Genomic DNA, 21,308 nt, shown 5'->3' with positions numbered 1-21,308 from the left:
AGAGAAACTAAATACAGTTGTGTCTTGGTATATGTGGGGGATTGGTCCCAAGACCCCCAGGGATGCCAAAATCCATGCGTCCTCAAGTCCTGCAGTCAGCCTGCGGAGCCCACATATGTGAAAAGTTGGCCCTTTATATTCGGGTTTTACATCCCATGAACACTGTATTTTTCCATCTGCATTTGGTTGGAAAAAATCCACATATAAGTGAACCCATGCAATTCAAACCTGTATTGTCAGGAGTCAACTGTACTCTCATTTGGTCTGACCTCCCAGTTAACAACAGCCACAAATGATTTTATTAAAGACTCCTCTGAGAATATCCTCTGGAAAGGTAAGTTTACATCCTAGAAATGCACATATTTTCTATTCCTTTTATTCCAAGGTAACACCTACTTGGAATAAAAGTGGACTAGGATAGTGACATGGTGAGTAAAAGCATCGGCAGGTCCAAGCGGCAGTCAGCACCCCCACCCCGGGGGAAGCAAATGCCGCCATCCTCCCGGGGAGCACAGGAGTCTTTCTGATTTATGGTGGGGTTGTTTTTATTGCAAATAGGCATGTTAGCCGTTTTTAATATCCAAGAAGAGTCCGTGAAGTTGTTATCGGTGGGTTTGCTGTTGGCTTTCCTGTTTCTTTTTCCGCAAGCCTTTACTTGCCACAGAGGTGCTCTTCTGTGAGAAGCAGCTCTGTGGTCTTAGGATGGTGTGGAATCGTTCAGTCAGCGGGCATGTTCTGCCTTTTTCCGGGTAGCAGAACTCGGTGGCTGGGAGGGGAATGTCTCGACCCCCTCACCGAGTGGGGCAGGGGACGGGATGTGGCAAAAATACCGTCTGCTGTTGTTGGGGCCCGGACCGTTCGTGTCTTCCTCGCTCTTCACGCCCTCTCCTCATCTCCGTCATCCACTCCACACCCAGGATGCTCAGTCTGCCCTTTGCTGTCTCTCATTACTCTGTCCCTCTTTCCTCTTCTCACTTTTGTTGTGTCTTTTGGTTCCACAGAGTATTAGTAGGGTCTCATATTGTGGGTTCTGATTTACTCTCAACTGGGATTCGAGGACACAGGTTTCCTCTGGGTTGCTGAAAGTGTATGATGACCCCAGCTCAGCCCAGCTGTGGATACTCGCGCTCTGAAAACTCCTAAACTGTTTGCTCTGTGCAGTTTGTGCCGAACATGATCACCTGTCTGGCCCTAAGACCTGGTCTTGGTTGGCACCTCATGATTATTCCCAGATGTTCTGGAGAGTATTACATTAGAGTCTAACCAGACTAGAAATTCAGGCTTCCCTTCCAGCTGGGCTGTGAGTTGTGGGCACAACTGGGGACACCATAGAGAGAGCTTCACAGCCAGGAGCCAAGGATGGTGTGAAGAGGCTGTGCCTCTTTCCACTGCACACTGTCCACTGCCTGAGGTCCTGATGCACCATGTGCGTGCCTGTGCATGCGCACCGTTTGTGGCACCTGTGTGTGCACATGCGTGCCCGTGTGTGTGTGCATGCCTGTGCACCTCTGTGTGCTTGTGTGCACATGTATGTGCCTGTACGTGCCTGTGTGTGCGTGTTTGCACCTATACACACTCATAGTTAGTAACTGAGATCAATTTGTAAGAAATGTTTAATTTTTTCTGTAGCCTAACACTGGCCTTTCTCTGTCCTTTTCAGGTGGACACTCTTTGCCTGGAGGATTTGCATGCGTTTATTGCGCAGGCCTTGTGCCTCCAAGGAAAATCCACCTCGCAGCTTGTAAATCTACAGGTACAGACATGACCAATTAGTTGTCACTGCCCGGAAGACAGCTGTGCAGTCCAGCCTTCTCTTCCCCATTATCGTTGAAGTTTCACAGAAAAGATCAGGAAGGCATTTTAGTCAGGATCTTTTCGTGATGCAGTAGTTTCTTTGTCTCTTTAAGGGCTCTGGGATGAGCAGCCAGATGAGGTACTAACAGGTGCTGCCTCAATTCCAGTTTTGTGAAACTTGTTGTTCTCAGTACTGCCTTGATAGTCTCGTGATTGAAGAAAGCACTTATTAAACATAATGTTTGGTTTGTTTTTTCGAGACAGAGTCTCCCCTGTCTCCCAGGCTAGAGTGCAGTGGCGTGAACTCAGCTCACTGCAACCTCAGCCTCCTGAGTAGCTGGGATTACAGGCACGCACCACCACACCTGGCTAATTTTTGTATTTTCAGTAGAGACGGGGTTTCACCATGTTGGCCAGACTGGTCTAGAACTCCTGACCTTCAGTGATGTGCCTGCATCAGCCTCCCACAGTGCTGGGATTATAATTGTGAGCTACTGCGCCCAACCAAAACATACTTTTTTTAAAATGTGTTTTTTGGGGGTTTTTTGTTGTTGTTGTTTTTGAGACAGAGTCTTGCTCTGTTGCCCAGGCTGGAGTGCAGTGGTGCAGTCTCGGGTCACTGCAACCTCTGCCTCCCGGGTTCAAGCAATTCTCCTGCATCAGCCTCCCAAGTAGCTGAGATTACAGGCGCCTGCCACCACACCCAGCTAATTTTTGTATTTTTAGTAGAGATGGGGTTTCACCCTGTTGGCCACGCTGGTCTGGAACTCCTGACTAAAAAACGTGTTTTACTGGGATCTCTATTATGTGAGTTAAAGCATCCATCTGTTAACTTTGTGGGTTTAGTAGTCTGTAAATCTTCATCAACTCCATGTGCTGCGTGTGCGTTTTAAACTTTTGAACTTTAATAATTTAAGTTGTAAAAATCCCAGGAACAATTTGGAAGATCACTTGAAATGAGTCAACTTGACCATTTCCTACAGATTTGCAGCGCCCTCTCAGCCCTGGGACCCCTGCCTCCACACCTGCCTGGGGAGTTTGTTGCATGAACCGTCCCTCCAGCTCTCTGTCTTCTCTACCTCCTCTCTCTAACTTCATTATGTTCACTGGCTGTGGTCCCTTGCTGAAAAACTCAGCTCTCTCCCATTTGGGGGAAAAAAATTCTCCTACAGCAAGGTTTCTGTTCCCTCTCTTTCCCTTCTCTGGCAGGCTCTGGGAGGTGGCTGCGTGCTGGTGATTTCTGCTGCATTTCCTCTTGTTCAGTCACTGAGAGAGATGCCTGCCCCTTCCATTGCGTGAAGTCAATGAAGCAAAGGCTGAAACATGCCCACTTCCATATCCAGGGGCCCTGAGTCTCCTCCACCTTCTCCGACCTCTCCTTCTTTGAGCCTGCGATGTCCCTTTCTTGTATCTTTGTTCAGCAGCACCTTTCCCACTGTGGCTCTTGTTCTGAATCCACATGCCAAGTCACACTCCCAGAGAGTCCTGGCCAGGTTGGTCTGGAGTGTGTTCTGAGAGGGACTCGTGGGCGAGAAGCCAGAGTGTCCCACTTAGGGTTTTCAGTTTCCCTCCTCTCCTAGACTAACACCCCTTTGAGAAAAGGGGCAGTGTTCTTGCTCCTCTTTATTGTCGAGTACCCAGCATCTTGCCAACATTGATTAACTTGATTAAATTAATACCTGCAATTTAAAAGTATGCATGAGCATTTGCTGAGACAGGCAGAGTCTGTCTGGTTCAGCAAAGTGATTGTGCAAATACAAAGCAGGTGTCTAGATAAAGCCCCATCTTTGCAGAACTCCCTCTGACACCTCTCTCTGGGGTTCCCTACAATTCTAGTCTCAAGAGCTGATGGGGGCACTTGAGACATGGATGCCTGGAGGCCCTTCTGAGGCTGGTGCTGCTGAAACACAGATGCCGGCATGCCTCTCCTTCCTCCCACCACCATCCTCTTCAGATAACTGGTGGCCTTTTCATTTCTCACCTCTGTTCCCTGGAAATGTTAGGAGCTTGTAGATTGCAATGGTGAGACCTACAGTTGGTGAAGCTGAAAGCCCTTTCGTACATATGCATGTAGATGACTGTGGGATGATTTTCTGATTCACTGGATTGGCTCCTGGGTTGAAAAGCAAAGCTAGGGCTCTGGAGTTTACAGCATCGGAATGAGGGGAGGAGAGGATGGGGCAGAGTGCGGAAAAGGAGGGAGGAGAGGGTGTGGTGTGCCTGGGGCAGGTACTCCTGAAACCCCCAGTCAGGCTGAGCCCTAGGCCATCTCCTCTCTCCTGCAGCTCCCTCCTGGCACTTTACCCTTGTGGAATTGAATACGTATTTGTGTGTGTGTGAAGCTGGTCAGACTTGGAGCCCCCTTGGATTTTCTGAGACCAAAATGTCATAAACCAAGGCTAAGGAGAGGTTTATGTTTGAACCTGGAGGATTTATGCTGGCTGTGGGAGTTTCTCAAGACGGTGGACAGAAAAGAGTCCAGGTTCATCTGCTGCTTGGTCTGCAGGGTTCCTTCTTGCCTTACTAGGGATGACATCTGTGGTCTATGTCATGCATTCTTGGCTATTTGAAACTAAAGTTGTGTCTTGGATTTCACCCTTTGGTTTTGCCACTTATTCTCAAATAATGTCCACCTGAAGAAAGAGGTTGTAGGCAGTGCTTTTGATGATAGCAGATACTGAACCATGAAACCATGGAGGAAAGAATTACCAAGGAGAAAGGTCTAGATGTTTTCTGTTCATGAACTGGATATATCCTTCTGAGGGAATTCAAATCAAAGAGTTGGCAAAACTGGGCGGTGGCAGTGGCAGAGTGGCTTGAGCACAGGTCCTCTGACACCGACCCCCGCAAGGCTGCCTGGAGCAGGGCTCTGTTGGAATCATGGAGGGAACACACACCCTTTTTGAGCCTATCAGAATTGCAAAGCCTGGCCAGTTGGTGCAAGTGTTTGTCCGCCTGCCATCACCATCGGGTCGGGTGGTCTGTGACAGACTCAGCAGGTGTTGGTAAAAGGACCCTTGACCAGAAACGCAAAGGGGACAGAGCAGGAGCTCCTCACAATCATAACAGCAGTGAGCTGCTTCTTGTTCTCAGTGGGAAAATGCTTAGAGCCTAAGTCTTGTATGGAAAAATGGATAAAAAAGCAAAGTGTAGACTCAGTGGCATTCTATCATTCAGTGGCACGTTGCACATCCAGACTCTGCGGCTGTTGGGAGGTGGCACTAACTCACTGTTCTTGGGAGTTAGATTCTGCTGCCTGAAAGATTAAAGGGGCGCAAAGACCTCCCCAGTTATCCTTGTGAGGCAAGAGCTTGGTGTGTGGGGAGCTGAGAGCTGGGAATCATGGGTGGTGAAAGCTGTTAGGTTCTGGCCAGTTGCCTTGGCAGAGCCTCACTGGCTCCTCGGAAAGAGTAGGAATCTCTCCATTGCATCGGGGAACGGGATGGCCGGGAAGGGGAATGGCAAGTGGGGAGGGGCAGGCAGCTGAGTCTACTTGGCTGGACCTGTGCTCTGAGGGGCAGGTGCCAGGGGCATGAGGGAGAGTGGCGTGTGGGCGCACCTGAATGGGGTGCCCCTGGTGGCCCACACCTGTCAGGGGCCAGTGTCACCCACAGGAGGGGAAGCGTCACTTGGGAGGTGTGGGGTGGAGCTGAGAGAGCCCAGGGCCCGCATGGTCTCTGGTGTGGGGTGAGTAGGGGTTGAGCAGAGCCAGCCACAAGGTTTAGAGGGTGAAAGACTAGGTGAGGTGTAGCCGGGGACTGCAGCTGTTGAGAAGAACATTGTGACAGTTTCCAACAAATGAGTACTTTGTCGGCATGAGTACACAGAATGAGCAGTGTTGTGGGCCTTGATCTTCCCTTAGCCCTGTTGAATATGACCTCAGGTCAGGACACACATACTCACCGCCCTGCCCAGCCTCGGATAAGCTCACGTGATTTTTTAGATTTTTTTTCTCCTTCTTGTTGCCATATTCATATTCAGGACTTTGATGAGAGAAGAATGAGGCAGAACATGCTCATTGCAGCTGAGCCCACACTGCTTTGATCCTTTTCTTCTCACCAGAAACAGTTCATTAACCTAGAATAAGTCACTTTTAAGCTTGTTTTAAATTGTGACAACTCTGATTTAAACAAATTTTTATTTTTAGGTTATAGAGAAGCTATAAAACTCACCAGTAGAAGTTGAAAATAAAATAATTCTATGCCATTGAATCTCCAAATGGTATTTTTATTTTGCTACAAATTAATGAAACTTTAAATGATAATGATACTCTCACTTTATCAAAAGCTTCAACCAGGGATTACCAGACTATCGTCCATAGGCCACATTCTGCCACCAGCATGTAGTGAGTCCTGTGAGCTAAGAATGGTGTTTGTTTCTAAATGGTTAGGAAAAAATCAAAAGAATCATATTCCATAATGTGAAGATTACATGAAACGCACGTTTCCGTGTCCAAAATGGTTGTCTTGGCACATAGCCATGCTCAGTCATTTACAGCTACCTTTGCCCTGCAACAGCAGAGTTGAACGGCTGCAAGGGACATCATATGGCCCGCAAAGCCAAACGTGTTTCCATCCAGCTCTTTCCAGAAGAGCGTGCTGACCCTTGACTGGAGCCAGCAGGTCAGTCCGCAGGGAGACGGCGGGACGGGGAGCCCCATGCTTTTGTCTCTGTGCCCCTCCTGCAGCCAAGTCTGCACGCACATGCAGTGACAATAATAACCCCATGCATGAATGTGGCAGGTTTTAAAGACATTAGAGAGCTTCGGTAGTTAGTTTTCATGTCATTCCTTTGAGGTAATTAAGTCCTATCTTATTCTTAGAAAAATTAAGATATAAAGAATTATGTGTCTTGGCCTTGGTCCTTATAAAGGAGCTGAAGTGAGGATGTAAATTCGCTGACTCTTGGTTCCACCACCACCTAATTCTCGTACACAAAGACCCTCGCCGTGATAAAACCTGGATTTGGGAGTCTGTAGGGGTCGGGGGTTGGCTGACTGACATGGATCTCCTCACACCTGTTAGGGTGCCTTACAAGCATCAAGAGCTTTTTTAAGATTAAGTAATGCTTTCAGTTGGCACATAATAATTGTGCATATTTATGGGGTACAGTGCAGTGTTTCAATATGCATATATGTTGTGTGATTTAATTTTGAAGTGTAATGTTGCCTGTTGGTTCAGAGCACAGTGGTACCTTAGAGATAATCTAGTCAAGCACTTTTGTCTTATAGACCAGGGTTTTAGGCTCAGATTAGTGGAATGGTTTGCTCCAGGTCAAGGTACTAGCACATGTCCGAACTGATTAAAAGGCCGGGGTTCCGAGTTCTACCATGCACTGCCTTTACTTCCTGTCTTCTCACTAGACAGTGAGACACCTCTAAAGTGATAAGCAGGTATGCCTTGTGTCAAAAGCAGATTGAGAAACCTTCTCATAAAAGATCTTTACTCAGTGCTACTCTTGGTGAATTCTCACTTTACAAATCAAATGTTTTCCTGTAGGCAGAATCAAAATGCTTTGGAGACATAATGAGATCAGGCCGCTAAAATGGCGCTTTACTGATTAAATCCCTAAGACAGCCATGAAAATACAGGATTGTGTAATATGTTTTCAAGGAGATATTTATAAAAATGCTTTTACTTCCCTACACAAGTTCACAGAAGAAATACAATTTTTAAAGAAGGAAAATTGCTTTGCTATTAGGCACTCAATAAAAATTTGGTGAATGAATGAATAGTAGATGTGCTAGTCAGTTTGGGCTGCCATAGCAAAACACCACAGACTGGGTGGCCTAAAATCACAAACACTCCCTTCTCACTGTTCTGGAAACTTGATGTCCAGGGTCGACGTGCCAGCAGCTCTGCTGTCTGGGGGTGCTCCCTCCTGGCTTCCCGACAGCCGGTTTCTCACTGTGTCCTCATGGGGCAGAGAGCAGAGAGCAGTCTCCTGAGGGCACTCACCCTCTTCCATAGGACCCCCTCCCCCGCCAGGACCCAGTCAGCTCTCATAGGCCCCACCTCCAGATACCATCCCATTGGGGATTTAGCCTTCAGCATAACAGTGAGATCTTGGACTCGGGAAGGGGAACATCACACACCGGGGCCTATTGTGGGCGGGGGAGGGGGAAGGGATGGCATTGGGAGTTATCCCTGATGTAAATGACGAGTTGATGGGTGCAGCACACCAACATGGCACATGTATACATATGTAACAAAACTGCACGTTGTGCACATGTACCCTAGAACTTAAAGTATAAAAAAAAAAAAATTGCTTAACATAAAAAAAAAAGAAATTTTGGAAGGACATATTTGCCCATAGCAGTAGAAATAGGAATCTTGAAAGTGTTACTGGACTTTTCAAAGTGAAATGTAAACACAGAAGATGACTGGTGAGTCCCTCAACAGCTTAAATGAGATAAGATGGAAGTGAACAAAGCAAAATAAATTAGTATTCATATTTTTTTCTCACTTTTATTCTCTCTTGTGCACATGGACTTTCCAACATTTATCCAGAATTTTCACAGGCAGGAAAGAAGAGAGGTTTGTGGCTGCATTTGAACCTAGGAATTGACTTTGAGAACTCAGATGCCTGGAACCAACTGTGCAGCGTGTCTGCCTCCTGGACTTGGCAGCAGGGCCTCACTTTCACTGGCTTTGCCCGTCGTCCTCATAATTGTAGTAGGTGTCTCCTGCTGCAGAGCCTGGTCTGTGTCTGAGAAAATGTGACCTCTGTGAGGAATTCTGAGTCCCGTTTGGAGAGAGTGAAGAGGTCAGCTGGCAAGGTCTCTCGTGAGAAAGGCTCCGGGCATTACTGCCAGCAGTGCTGGGATGGGCCCTGGGGCTGAACCCACCACTGGATGTAGCCTGTGGCACTCCTTGGGTGACCTTTGCCTCAGCAAACTTAGGGTAGTTTTTTTTTTCCCTGCTCCCCTACCTGATTCCTAGATAGGAGATTCTCTTGTCCCAGAGAATCTTAAGAGAAGTATGTCAGTGTTCTTGGAATCAGGAGAGCTCAGTTACTTGGGGGTGGAAACGGAGTCTCTTCCAATTTCCACGGAACCTTTGCACCTCGTAATGCTCCATAGTGGTCAGTTTGACGAATGTATCCGTAAATCTTATACTTAGAGTTGATGCTTTAATGCTGGTAGATGTGTTTTGTCTGCATGAATAAGAATCTTTCACATGTAACTTATTTTTCTACAGCGGAAACAAATCTCAGGATGTAATTTCAGTTTTACCAAAAATGTACCTTTTTTGAATATAGCAATGTAATTTCTCTTTTAAACCTGTTCTGTGAGTTGGCAGAAATTTATCCCAGAGGCATTGCAGAGGTGAGACTGGGAGACTCTCAGCTGCCCTTGAGCTGTCCTGACCCTGCTCTCTGCACCTCACAGACTTCCGCAGCGGGGCGGCCCTCAGGCCCTGTGTCCTCCTGCTCCCACATGCACTAGGCCAGTGGCACCTTAGGGGGCCCTTGCTGCCCAGACACTCCATGCAGGCCTTTCTTTTCTGAGATGCAGCTACGTCCCCGAGCTCTATGTGGAGGGCAGGGAAAGTGATGGTCTGCTCTAAGATGCCCCAGCCACCTGAGGGTCCATCGCCCTCCCTCTGGGGGGGCAAGGCAGAGGACCCCGTTTCTGTAGGGCTCCCAGTTTCTCTGTGCCGGTGGCTTCCTCTCCTTCTTTCCTGGTTCCAGGAGCGCTGTCCAGTCCTGCTCTGGCAGATCTGAGTTCTTTGAAGTTCTTCTGGGGGTTAAGCCTAAACTCAGAAGCCAGAACTCGGTAATATTACCCTCTCCAGTTAGCTGTCTGATCCTGTACCCATCATTGTGGGATGTCCTAAATGACTAAAGAGGGTGGGGCAAGGCAGTAAAGGAGAAGAACAGAGGAACTGCAGTCAGCAGTTCAGATAGTACCTTACTGCATTTCTCAGGAAGATTCGCCTTCTGACACCTTCAAGGACTTGTTTTCCTTAACATTCTGTTAAGCTTGGTTTCTTCCTGCAGCTTTACATTTATAAATACAGCTATTCAAATTCATCATTATGCTGAGGTCTCAGGATGGTTGTGCATCTCTAACAGATGGAGATGCTGCAGTAGAGTTTGTAGCACTTAGCCCTGTGTGCAGGCGGAAGTGAACACTGAGCCACCACCACATCAAGCAAGAAATAGTGTATATGTATCTCAGTACGGGTGGATGGATAGACAGACATTATTTAGACAAAGTCACATAAACTATACAATTCACCCATTTAAGGTGTACAATTTAATGGCTTTTAGTGCATTCACAGAGTTGTTGTTCAGCCACAATCAATTTTAGAACCTTTTTGTCACCTCAGAAAGAAACCTCTACCTCTTATGCAGTCTCCCTCCCCCCAGCCCCAGCCCCACACTCCTCACCTGTTTACCACGCATCCATTTTCCGCCTCTGTATTTTTCCTTGTCCCGGGCATTTCATAAACATGGCATCGCACAGTTTGTGGCCTTTCGTGTCTGGCGTCATTCACTGAGCACTGTGTTTCCCAGGTTCTCAACGGCTGAGGGTTGTGCGGATGGACGATGTTTTGTTTGACCATCATCAACTGAGAGACAGTTGGTAGTTTCACTTTTTGGCCCCGTGAATAACGCTGCTATGAACATTTCTTTACAAGTGTTTGTGTGGACCTGCTTAGCAATTTCCTTAAATATGTGGAATGACATCCCCCTCAGATGTTAGTAACTAAAGCTTTTCTGTTTTTTTGATATGTACCTTTTGCCATGATAAGAAGCTATCATTGAATTCAAGAGTTTCAAGAATTGTGTATAAAAAACATTTGGAATAAAAACCTCCACGTTAAGATGCGAAAGGGAAAAAAGGAAATTCTCCAGAAAGATTAATTGAAAAAGAAAAAAGAAAAAAGCACCTCACAGTCCCACTTGCCAAATGAGGCCTGGTGGTCAGAGCCCCCTCCCTGTGCCTAGCTCGTGAGTGTCCGCCATTGGTTCGGGACAGGAAGGGAGAGGTGATTGGCCAGGAGGCTGCAGCTGCAGCTCGGAGAGCAGCGCCCGGCGCCAGCTGCCGCCCGCAGGCTTGGAGCAGAGAAGAGATGGAAACCAAATAACTGAGGCGGGTCAGGACCTTCACGCACAGTTTTCAAGAAATTCATCTTTTCTTAACGTTTTCCTTGTGTTAAGTGAGTCAGGAAATTGAAAAACAGAAAAAATAAGCGTGAAAGTAGGTAGTCGACTCTCAGATTTATTCATTTTTAAGGAGTTTATCCTACTGATATGAGTAAAATAATTTTTTTTTTTTTTTAGACGGAGTCTCGCTCTGTCTCCCAGGCTGGAGTGCAGTGGCTGGATCTCAGCTCACTGCAAGCTCCGCCTCCCGGGTTCACGCCATTCTCCTGCCTCAGCCTCCCGAGTAGCTGGGACTACAGGCGCCGCCACCTCGCCCGGCTAGTTTTTTGTATTTTTTAGTAGAGACGGGGTTTCACCGTGTTAGCCAGGATGGTCTCGATCTCCTGACCTCGTGATCCGCCCGTCTCGGCCTCCCAAAGTGCTGGGATTACAGGCTTGAGCCACCGCGCTCGGCCTAAATTTTTTACTAGGAATTATGAGAGCTTATTTTCTATCGAGTCATACAGTGTCTTGTGTCAGCCATTTGATAAGAGCGTGGTTCATGCGGTCTGAGTAATTTATTTACTCTCAGTTTCAATTAAACTTTTTTTAAGAATGATTTTTTATACTCGATTTAGTCTTAAAAGCTAAGAAAGCCTCAATTCAGGTACTGCTTATATACGTTATTTTAATTATATTAACGTTAAAAGAGTGATTAAATCTTTATTAGGAGTCACTGAGATTAGTATTTCAGAGACATCTAGTGAAAGCGGTTTGACAAATGTAAAATACTCCAAGATGATGGTAGTATCTACAGGGGCGGGGGAGGGGGTTTAATTCAGCCTTGCCTGGCTGTGCTTCCGGTCTCTTCCGGCTCTGTGATGCTTTGAATGTGAGTGCCTTCTTAGAAGAGAAGGTAGTCTAACTTTATGAACTGACAGTTGTAACTCAGAGCCGTGCTGTTTCCTTAGGTGAATACTGTGTGGGCTTTAGGCGGCTGTCGGATACAACACGGGAATCTCAGACGAATGCAGTTGTGAACTGTGGTGCTGCTGGGTTGGTGGCTTCTGCCCTCATGGAGCCTCTCTAACAACATGGGAGGTTTGGGCTCCTTCTGCCCCTGCTCAGGGAGGCTGAGGAGTAGCTGGACGTGAGTAGAAGCTGGACGGGCTCTCGCTGTGCGTCATGCCACCAGAATGTCGGACCGTCGAGGTTTCGGGAAAAGACATCATTATGAGTTACTCTGTAAGACTGCCCACTACAATCGGAAGGCTTCTAGCGAAGAGAAAGCGTCTTAGTTATAAAATCAAACTAGGCCTTTTGGACCACAGAAAACCAGTTTTTTTTGCTGTTTTCTTTACTAATAAATAACAGTGTATTCATAATGTTTTCCCTCTGTTTAGATTTCCACCAGCTTGTAGGACAAGCGCCCTGATGAAGCAATGTCTGAAACTTAAAATAGCAGTTTTGTTCATACAAATATCATTTTACATAACTGCCCATAAACCCTAGTAAATGAACCTTCCTTAGCATATAAACACAAAAACAGTGAGCTGTTTACTGTTAAATATTTACTGTCAGGCTTTAGGAACTTCAAGAACTGGTTTTTCCAGTTTCCTGGTTCCCATCGGATGCGCTGGGACCCTGGACTCCATGGCCTCAGCAGGAAGAGCTCAGCTTTCCTTGTCTTTTATTCCAGAGCACCTTAAAGCCTATTTCCAAAATACAGGCTGCTTTTATTTACGAATTTTATTCGTTGGGTTGGACAAGCCAAAGGCCGTACCTTTCAGTCATACTAAAGTGGTGATGTGGGCCTGAGACCTGCGGCCAGCCTTCTGTCACGCTGACTTGGGCTCCCAGGATGTTCCCTAAATTCCAGAGTTCCTTAGGGAAGGAGAGTCGCCAGGTGACTTTCTCTGTTGCTGAAAAGATAACCTCAGATCCTCAGATTTTACTCCTGCAGCCTGTGAAAATGTTCTGCCTCCCCATGTAACCGCAGTTAGCTTAAATTAGTCGTTTTTTTCTGTTTGATTAGTAATTTGGAAATTGATCTTTGTTTCCAAGCTTTTCACAAGTCCGAAGATTACAGCACAGTGTTTTGGTATGGACCTCTTCATGGAAATTTGCTGAGAAGAGGTGTAATTTACTTTATAAAACTTTCAGTTTTGAATTGCATTTCCGCAATTTCAGTATCTTTCTAAATAACCCACTGTGGAATGTTTGTAATCACACAGCACATTGGCAGCAGGGCTCACAAAGCAAAGGCCTTGTGACCTCCATTCCTTCAGGGTGGAAACGGACTGTTGGCAAAACACAGTTCTCAGGTTATCTGTTCCTAACAGCAAGCTCTCAGGTCAGAGTAGGCTTATTGTGGTTTGCTTTTGCCTACAAAGGACGTGTGTTGAGTAAGCATCTTGGCCTGTTACACAGTAAGTCAGTAATTGTGTCCTTGCAAATAAGCATTGTGTTCTCGAATGGAATCAGCATATTTCCTTATACAGACACCTCCGCTGGTGCATTCATTGAGCAGCCTCAGTTGGTAGAGAATCATGTTCGGATACTTAATCAGCAAACTCATTTAGTCAGTAGAAATTTGAATTACTGTGATGTGCCAGACTTCTGAGGAGGGGTACAGAGAAGGTACGGTAAGCAGGCCTTCAAAGAGCTCAGAGTCCTGAGAAAGTAAGTGCAGCGGCGAGAACTGCACAGGAGACACACAGGGCACGGCGGATGCAGGGACGAGGGATGCCCCCGTCTGGGCCTAGAAGGTGTCTCAGAGACTCCAAGGAGGAAATGACTCCTGGACTAGATCTGTAAAGGTGGGTAGGATTTAATGAGTCAGAGGTAAGAACAAGGGAAAGAGCGGGGACCGTTTCTGAAGAGAGAGCAAGGAAGTTCCCTGGGGTGTTTGGGAGCCGCAGATGGGTGGCCCTAAAAAGGCCAGTGAGGAGCCTTGCCCAGGTACACGGGGAGCTGTAACGAATTAACTGGGACAGCAGAACTGGAGGTGGAGATGAAGAGAGAGATGGCAGGTCACGTTCAGGAAGTGAAATTGCTAGGTCCTCATCGTGATTACAGCATGAGATGAGGAGGAGGCCCTAGTGTGGTTACTGTTTCTCTAGTTTGGGTCTCTGAGGTAGGTTAACAGACAAGGGGAGGAGGTGACGAAGTCAGCTTTGTGAGGATTGTGTATGGGATCTGTTTCCAGAGAGCTGGATATGCAAGCGTGAAGCTTGGGAGAGAGTTTGGCATTGAAGATTTGGGAGGCATAAGACATATGTCTTTGTAAATAGATGAGAATGAGGTTCAACTGAGAGATGTACGTGTAGTGTGATAAGGACAGTAAGCCAAGGGGAATAACACCCTCATTTAAGGACCAGCAGAAGGACAGTGAACACAGAGATCAGAGTGTAGAGGAGGAAGACAGGGGTGGGCGGGGGGGTGTCAGAGGAATGGTAGAGCAGAGAGTGCTGGCATGTGGGGGCGACCACGTGCAGCAGGGCAGTACGCCAGAAAAGACTGGTCAGTACGCATTGGGCCTGAGCCTTGGTCACTGCTCACTTTGTGGAGAACAATTCCAGGAGATTGGAGGAGCGGAGGCTGGTTGGAGTGGTTTGGTATAGGGATGAGTGGTGAGGCAGGAGAGACAGTGAGATCATCTTTTGAGGCGTTTGAATGTGAACTGAAAATCTGGACTCTAGCCAGATGTGAACATGGAGAGGATGGAGAAGCGGCCACTTGGTAAGAAATAGAAATCTGAGTGCTTGGCACAGGGGTTTGGGTAACCCCCTAGAGAAGAGGAGGAAGTGCCTGTTTCCCCGTAGAGCAAGTGCAGAATGCCACTTTGTGCTGTGCGCACGTCCCTAGCCCCAGATGCCTGGGAGAGCACCATTTATTCTGGATGGCAGAGAAACCCTTAGAGTAGAGCAGTTAACTGAAGAAGTTGGGAACAAAAGGGAAATGTTTATGTTTTGAGAGATGAGTTTATCAACACAGTCAGCCCTTTCAGGCTGTGACCTTTTTACCAGCTTAATGTTTTTTTCTTGGTTTACGGTTTATATTTAATACCTGATAGAGTTGCCATAAAATGCTCATTTCTCTCTGTGGAATTTTCCTTGATTCATACACTCTACAGACTTCCATTAGAGATCACAGCCCAGGTGTTGAAAGAACGCTCCTGCCATTTATTTATCTATTAATCTTTACCATACCCAGAGTAGCTGTGGCACATCTTACTTAAGTTTTCTTTCTATAAGCATTCTTTAACCCCCAGCAGTTTCTAAGAGGAGCATGAGACTTGAAAGCCCAGAGCTTTTGGTTTGGACTTGACCTGTGGACGCCTGGCACACACCCTGCCACCCGCTAGGAGGATATGTAACTCAGAATCATCTTCATCATCACCCCTCCCTGAGGACTTGTTCCCGTTCATGTCCCACAGTAAAGTTTCTTGTCAGTTCATTCCGTTTGTTTAAAACAATAAAAAAAAGGACGCTGAGCGCCTATTCTATGCCAGGCTCTGTGAAGAGAATGGGATATCAGTGAGTGACGCCTGCCCTTTTCGGATCTGCAGCCTAGCGGGGGAAAGAGACAGGAAGCAGGAAGCAGAACCACAGCCTAGCAGGGGAAATGGACAGGAAGTAGGAAGCAGAACCACATCCTACTGGGGGAAATGGACCGGAAGCAGGAAGCGGAACCAGGAAGCGTTGGCGTGGATGGGCCTGCAAAGAAAGGGGCAGCCAGCGCCGTGGAAAGTAGAGAAGCAGAGCTGAGCCCTGAGCTTCCGGGTGTGGGCAGGGTGGGCTGCACCTTTATTTGACCACTTTAAAAAGAGGCTATTTGAGCTAAGACTTGAAAAAATAAGAGAATTAACTATTCAGCTTTCTGGGAGAAGAGCGTACTAAGTAGATGGCCAGCGCCAGGGGTGGGGGCGTGCCTGTGTCGGGCAAATCAGGAGGAACAAGGGACAGGGGCAGAGCCATGGGCCCAGGCAGGCTGGTGAGGGGTTTCTCCTTGCTCAAGACTTGGAACGAAGGAATGACATGACCCAACTCACCTTTTGAATCAGCCTGCTGGCTCTGTTAAAACTAGGCTGTAGTGCAGGGGTCCTTCAGTGGGGATCTGTGGTGTGAAACAGGAAAAAATATACCTGTGTTTTCACTAACTTCTAACTGAAAGTTATCATTTCCTTTATGATATAGTCAACAGCACCTGTGGTTTTGTTACCAATAGAAATCATATTTTCATTACAGTTGGAGGAGTCCTCATATATTGTTTACTGTCATCATTTTCTCAAAACTATGGTTATTAGGCCCACTGCGAGGTCTTATGTACGGTTTTTACAGGTTGAGTACTTCTCAGCCAAAGTGCTTGGGACCAGAAGCGTTTAAGATTTCTGAATATTTCATTATATTTACCAGTTGAGCATTTATAATCCAAAAACCTGAAATCCGAAATGCTCCCATGAGTATTTTCTTTCAGCGTCATGTCGGTGCTCAAAAAGTTTTGGATTCTGTATTTTCAGAATAGGGATGCTCAACCTATATAAAAAGGGGGCTACATTACTATATCTTACATTTGATTTTTATATTATTTTGAAAACTGTCTCATAATTAATTGATAAATCTGTGTATTTTATTATACACATTAACTGCTGATCTGAGAAAGTGTTCATAGGCTTCATGGACTACCAGAAAGATTCACAATACAAGAGATTTTGTTTGTTTTTTCCCAAATTAACCTGTCCGTCATCTTCCATAATTACCTTTTGTATATGTGTGTGTGGTAAAAGCACCTAAAATCTACTCTCTAGGCAGATTTTCGGTGTACAGTAGAGTGTTATGAGCTCTAGTCCTCATGCTGCGCATTAGATCTCTCCAGACCCATTCATCCTGCGTCACCGCAACTCTGTGTCCTTGGGTTCACCTCTTCCCATCTCCTCCCTCACCCAGTAACTCCCGTTCTGCTCTCGGTTTGTTTGTATTTGGCGTTTTTTAGATTCCACATGCAGGTGAGATTGTGCAGTATTTGTCTGACTTTGCCTGACTTCACTTCACATAAAGTTCTGCACTTCCATCCATGTCGTCACAATGTGACAGGAATTTCTTTTCTTTTTTTTTTTTTTAATAGCTGAACAGTATTCCCCTCTGTATATGTACTGTTTTCTTTATCCATTCATCGGTTGATAGATGCTTAGGCTGGTTCTGAGCTTTGGCTGTTGTATAGAGTGCTGCAGGAAACATGGGGTGCAGGCATCTCATCAACATTCTGATTTCAGTTGCTTTGGATCTATACCTAGAAGTGAGATTGCTGGGTCATATGGTAGTTCTATTTTTAGGCTTTGGAGGAACCTCCATACTGTTTTCTATGATGACTGTGCCAATTTACATGCCCACCAACAGTGTAGAAAGGTTCCCCTTTCTCCACATCCTCACCAGCACTTATTTCTTGTCCTTTTTGACGATAGCCCTCCCAGCACGTGGTGAGGTGATTTCACACTGTGGGTTTGATTTGCATCTCCCCGGTGATTAGTGTTGGACACCTTTGCATATGCCTGCTGACCATTTGTGTACTGCCTTTAGAGAAATAGCTGTTCATGTTCTTTGCCCGTGTTTTAATTGGGTTGTTTTTTGCTGTCGAGTTGTGTGAGTTCCTTACATATTTTGGATGTTAGCCCCTTGATAAATACATGGTTTGCAAATATTTTCTCCAAGTCCATAGACTGCCTTTTCATTTACTTCATTGGTCCCTTTGCTGTTCAGAAGCTTTGCTATGTGAGGTAGTCCCACTTGTTTATTTTTGCTTTTCTTGCCTGAGCCTTGGGGTATCATACTCCAAAAATGAGCTATAGAGAGAAACAATTTTTTTGGACTCACTTTCTGGCTGAAGACAAATAGAAAAGCAAGCACAACATTTTTTAATAAAGCTATTTGAAGGTGTCAATGAACCGAAAAAGTTATAAAGAAGTGCCATGTCAAGATCCTGTAGAAGACAGAGATCAAGGGGGGTCAGCTTGTCGTTAGAAACCACTTACACTCTGATGTGTTTGCGTGTCGAGAAGTAAGAAAACACAAATTCGTGCTATTAGGGATAAGGCGGGGGGTATTACTATAGACCCTTCTGAGAAGAAAGGGAAGCACTGCAAACAACTCTACACACATGCCTTCAACAACTTAGATATAGGGGCAAATCTCTGAAAAGCACAGGTGGCCACAACCCCCAATACCAAATAGGTTCTTTAAAGAACTCCATAACTGTTAAAGAAATTGAATCCACAGTTTGCAGACTCCCCCCAAAAGATGTCTCTAGCCCGGAAGTGTCACTCGGTAATTTACCACATGTTTAAAGAAGAATTAATGGCAGTTCTACAGTCTTCCAGAAAATACAAGAAGATAGACTACTCCCCAGTGAGGCCAGTATTACCCTGACACCCAAACCAGACAGAAAAACAAAGTAGTGCAAAGCGGAAAGCTACAGGCCATTATCCCTTATGAACATAGATACAAAAATCTTTAACAAAATATGAGTGAATCAAATCCAGCAATTAATTATACACTATGACCAAGTGAATTCTTTATTTCAGGAATATATGGCTGGTTTAATACTTAAAACTCAGTCAGTGAAACCTCCATATTAATAGGTTAAGGAAGAAAAGTCACACGATTATATAGATCATTCAGAAAAAGGATTCGACAGAATTCACTGCCCATTCATGGTAAAAAAAACCTTCAGAAAAATGATAATGGAGGAGGTCTTTCTCAACTTGATAAAGAACATCTACAAAAGCCCTACAGCCAATGTAACACATAACAGTAACAGACGAACTGCTTTTCCCCAATATCAGGGATATTAGGGACAGGGATGTCTGCCCTCACCACTCTTATTCAGCATAGTGCTGGAAGTTCTGGCTAGTGCAACGAGGACAGAAAAGGACATAAAAAGCATGCAGACAAAAAGAAGGAAACTGAACTGTCTCTATTTGCAAATGACATGATTCTCCAAATAAAAAATTCCAAGGAATCTACAAAAAAACTAGAGTAGGTCAGGTGTGGTGGCTCGTGCCTATCATCCCAGCACTTTGGGAGGCTGAGGTAAGAGGGTTACCTAAACAAAGAGGTTCAAGACCAGCCTGGGCAACGTAGTAAGACCCCCATCTCCACAAAAAAATTGAAAATTAGCTGGATGTGTTCGCTACTCAGGGAGCTGAGGTGGGAGGGATTGTTTGAGCCAGAGAGGCCGAGGCTCTAGTGATTCATGATCACACCACCATACTCCAGCCTGGGCAACAGAGTGAGACCCCGTCTCTACTAAAAAATATAAAAAAGTAGCCAGGCATGGTGGCAGGTGCCTGTGGTCCCAGCTACTCAGGAGGCTGAGTCAGGAGAATGGCGTGAACCCAGGAGGTGGAGCTTGCAGTGAGTCAAGACCGCGGCCACTGCACTCCTGCCTGGGCAACAGAGTGAGACCCTGTCTTTCAAAAAAAAAAAAGAAAAACAAAACCAGAGCTAGTGAGAGTTTAGCAAGGCCTCAAGCTACAAGACATACGTACCAAACATCACCTGCATTTCTATATACTATTAATGAACATATGGAAACCTAAATGTAAAAGATAGTAGCACTTAACAATTGTTTCACAAAAATGAATTACCTAGGCATAAATCAAATAAACATATACAGGATCTATATGCTAAAAATTGCAAAATGCTGATAGAGCAAACCCAAATAAGTGGAGACACATGCCATGTTCGTGTACTGAAAGGCTTAGCATAATAGAGAGGTTGGTTCCCTCCAAACTGATGTACAGGTTTGATGTACTTGCTAGCAAAAATCCCAGCAAGGTATTTTTTGCAGATATGGCAAGATTATTCTAAAATTTATCTGGAAGGGCAGTGGAACTAAAAATCACAAAATCATCTTGAAAAAGAATAATAAAATGGGCAGAATCACTGCACTTGACAACATACCTCGCTATATAACTGCTGTAATCGAGACAGTGTAGTGTTGGTGAAGGGACAGACACAAGATCAGTGAAACAGAATAGAGAACCCAGACGTAGACCCACGCGAGTCCCACCAGCGGATCTGGACAAGGTGCAGAAGCAACTCATTGGAGGAAGGCAGCCTATTTAGCAAATGTGGCTGGAGCATTGGATACCCGTAAGCCAAAAAAAAGAAAAAGAACAGAAGAACCTTGTCTTTGGCCTCACACGTTTTACAAAAATTAACTCAAATGGAATATTAAATTAAATGTAAAACATAAAACTATTGCACTTTTGGGAAAAAAAGAGAAGCTCTTTGGTATCTAGGGTCAGGCAAAGAGTTCTTAGACTTCATACCAAAAGCATAATCTATAAAAGGAAAATTGATAAATTGGAAACATTTTAATTCAAACATTTTAATTCAACATTTTAAATTCAAAATTAAAAATGTTGCTCTATTAGGATAAGGAAGAGACAAGCCACTGCCTGGGAGACAATATTTACAAACCACTAGTCTGACAGAGATCTTAGAATATCTAGAAAATATGAAGATTCTCAGAACTCAACATTAAAAACAATCCAATTAGAAAGTAGGCAAAAGACAGACATTTTACCCAAGACATTCAGATGGTAAATAAGTACATGAAAAGTTGTTCAACATAATTAACCATTAGGGAAATGCAAATTAAAACCACAGTGAGATATCACTGCACACGGATTAGAGCAGCTAAAATTAAAAATAAAATAGTGACACCACCAAATTCTGGCAAGGATGCAATCCTCATACACTAGCCTCTTACATGGCTGATGTCGGTCACTCTGGAAAACAGTTTGGCAGTTTCTTAAAAAACTAATAATGCATTTACCGTCTGAACTAGCAATCACACGCCTGGCCATTTATCCCAGAGAAGTGAAAACTTAGGTTCATTCAAAAACTTGTGCATGAATATTCAGAGCAGCTGTATTTGTAGTAGCACAGGTTGGAAACAACCCAGATGTCTTTAAATGGATGAATGTTTAACAGGCTGGTGCATCCATGCCGTGGAACACAACTCAGCAGTAAAGAGGAATGAGTGGCTGGCACTTGGTGAGTGGCTGGCGCTTGGAACCGCCTGAATGAATCTCAGGGGAATTATACTGAGTAAAAAAGCCAATCCCGAAAGGTCACATATTACATGATTCTATGTATGTTACATTCTGAAAATGACAGGATAAAGAGATGGATAACAGATTACCAGTTGCCAGAGATTTGGGACAGCATAAGGGAGGTCTTATGTGAAGAGACAGTTTTGTGTGTTGATGGTGGTGGCAGCGGCTGCACAAGCCCAGCAGGTTTTGAAATTGCCTAGAACCTGAATAAGGTTTGTGGATGGCATTGATGTCAGCTTCCTGCTTTGGATATTGCCCTGTAGTATGTCGGATGTTCGCCATTGGTGAAGGGTACAGC

General features: G+C 45.3%; 1 protein-coding gene across 3 annotated transcripts in view; it reads left to right on the top strand.

Annotated features, from left to right (window-relative positions):
- The window catches only part of FAM120B (family with sequence similarity 120 member B), a 72,438-nt gene that overhangs the window by 30,772 nt on the left and 20,358 nt on the right, over positions 1–21,308 (top strand). For 2 of the 3 annotated variants that reach the window (XM_017890746.1, XM_017890744.1), the window contains exon 5: positions 1,661–1,753. The exons of the other annotated variant lie outside the window; for it this stretch is intronic. In XM_017890746.1, the coding sequence (XP_017746235.1) occupies positions 1,661–1,753 (93 nt within the window). The remainder of the gene's footprint in view (positions 1–1,660; positions 1,754–21,308) is intronic. 3 annotated transcript variants of the gene reach the window in all.

The sequence above is a fragment of the Rhinopithecus bieti genome, unplaced genomic scaffold, assembly GCF_001698545.2.
Source record: "Rhinopithecus bieti isolate Rb0 unplaced genomic scaffold, ASM169854v2 scaffold_20819, whole genome shotgun sequence".
Lineage (NCBI taxonomy): Eukaryota > Metazoa > Chordata > Mammalia > Primates > Cercopithecidae > Rhinopithecus > Rhinopithecus bieti.
The sequence above is the reverse complement of the archived record's forward strand: the minus strand, read 5'-3'. Positions and strand labels throughout refer to the sequence as shown.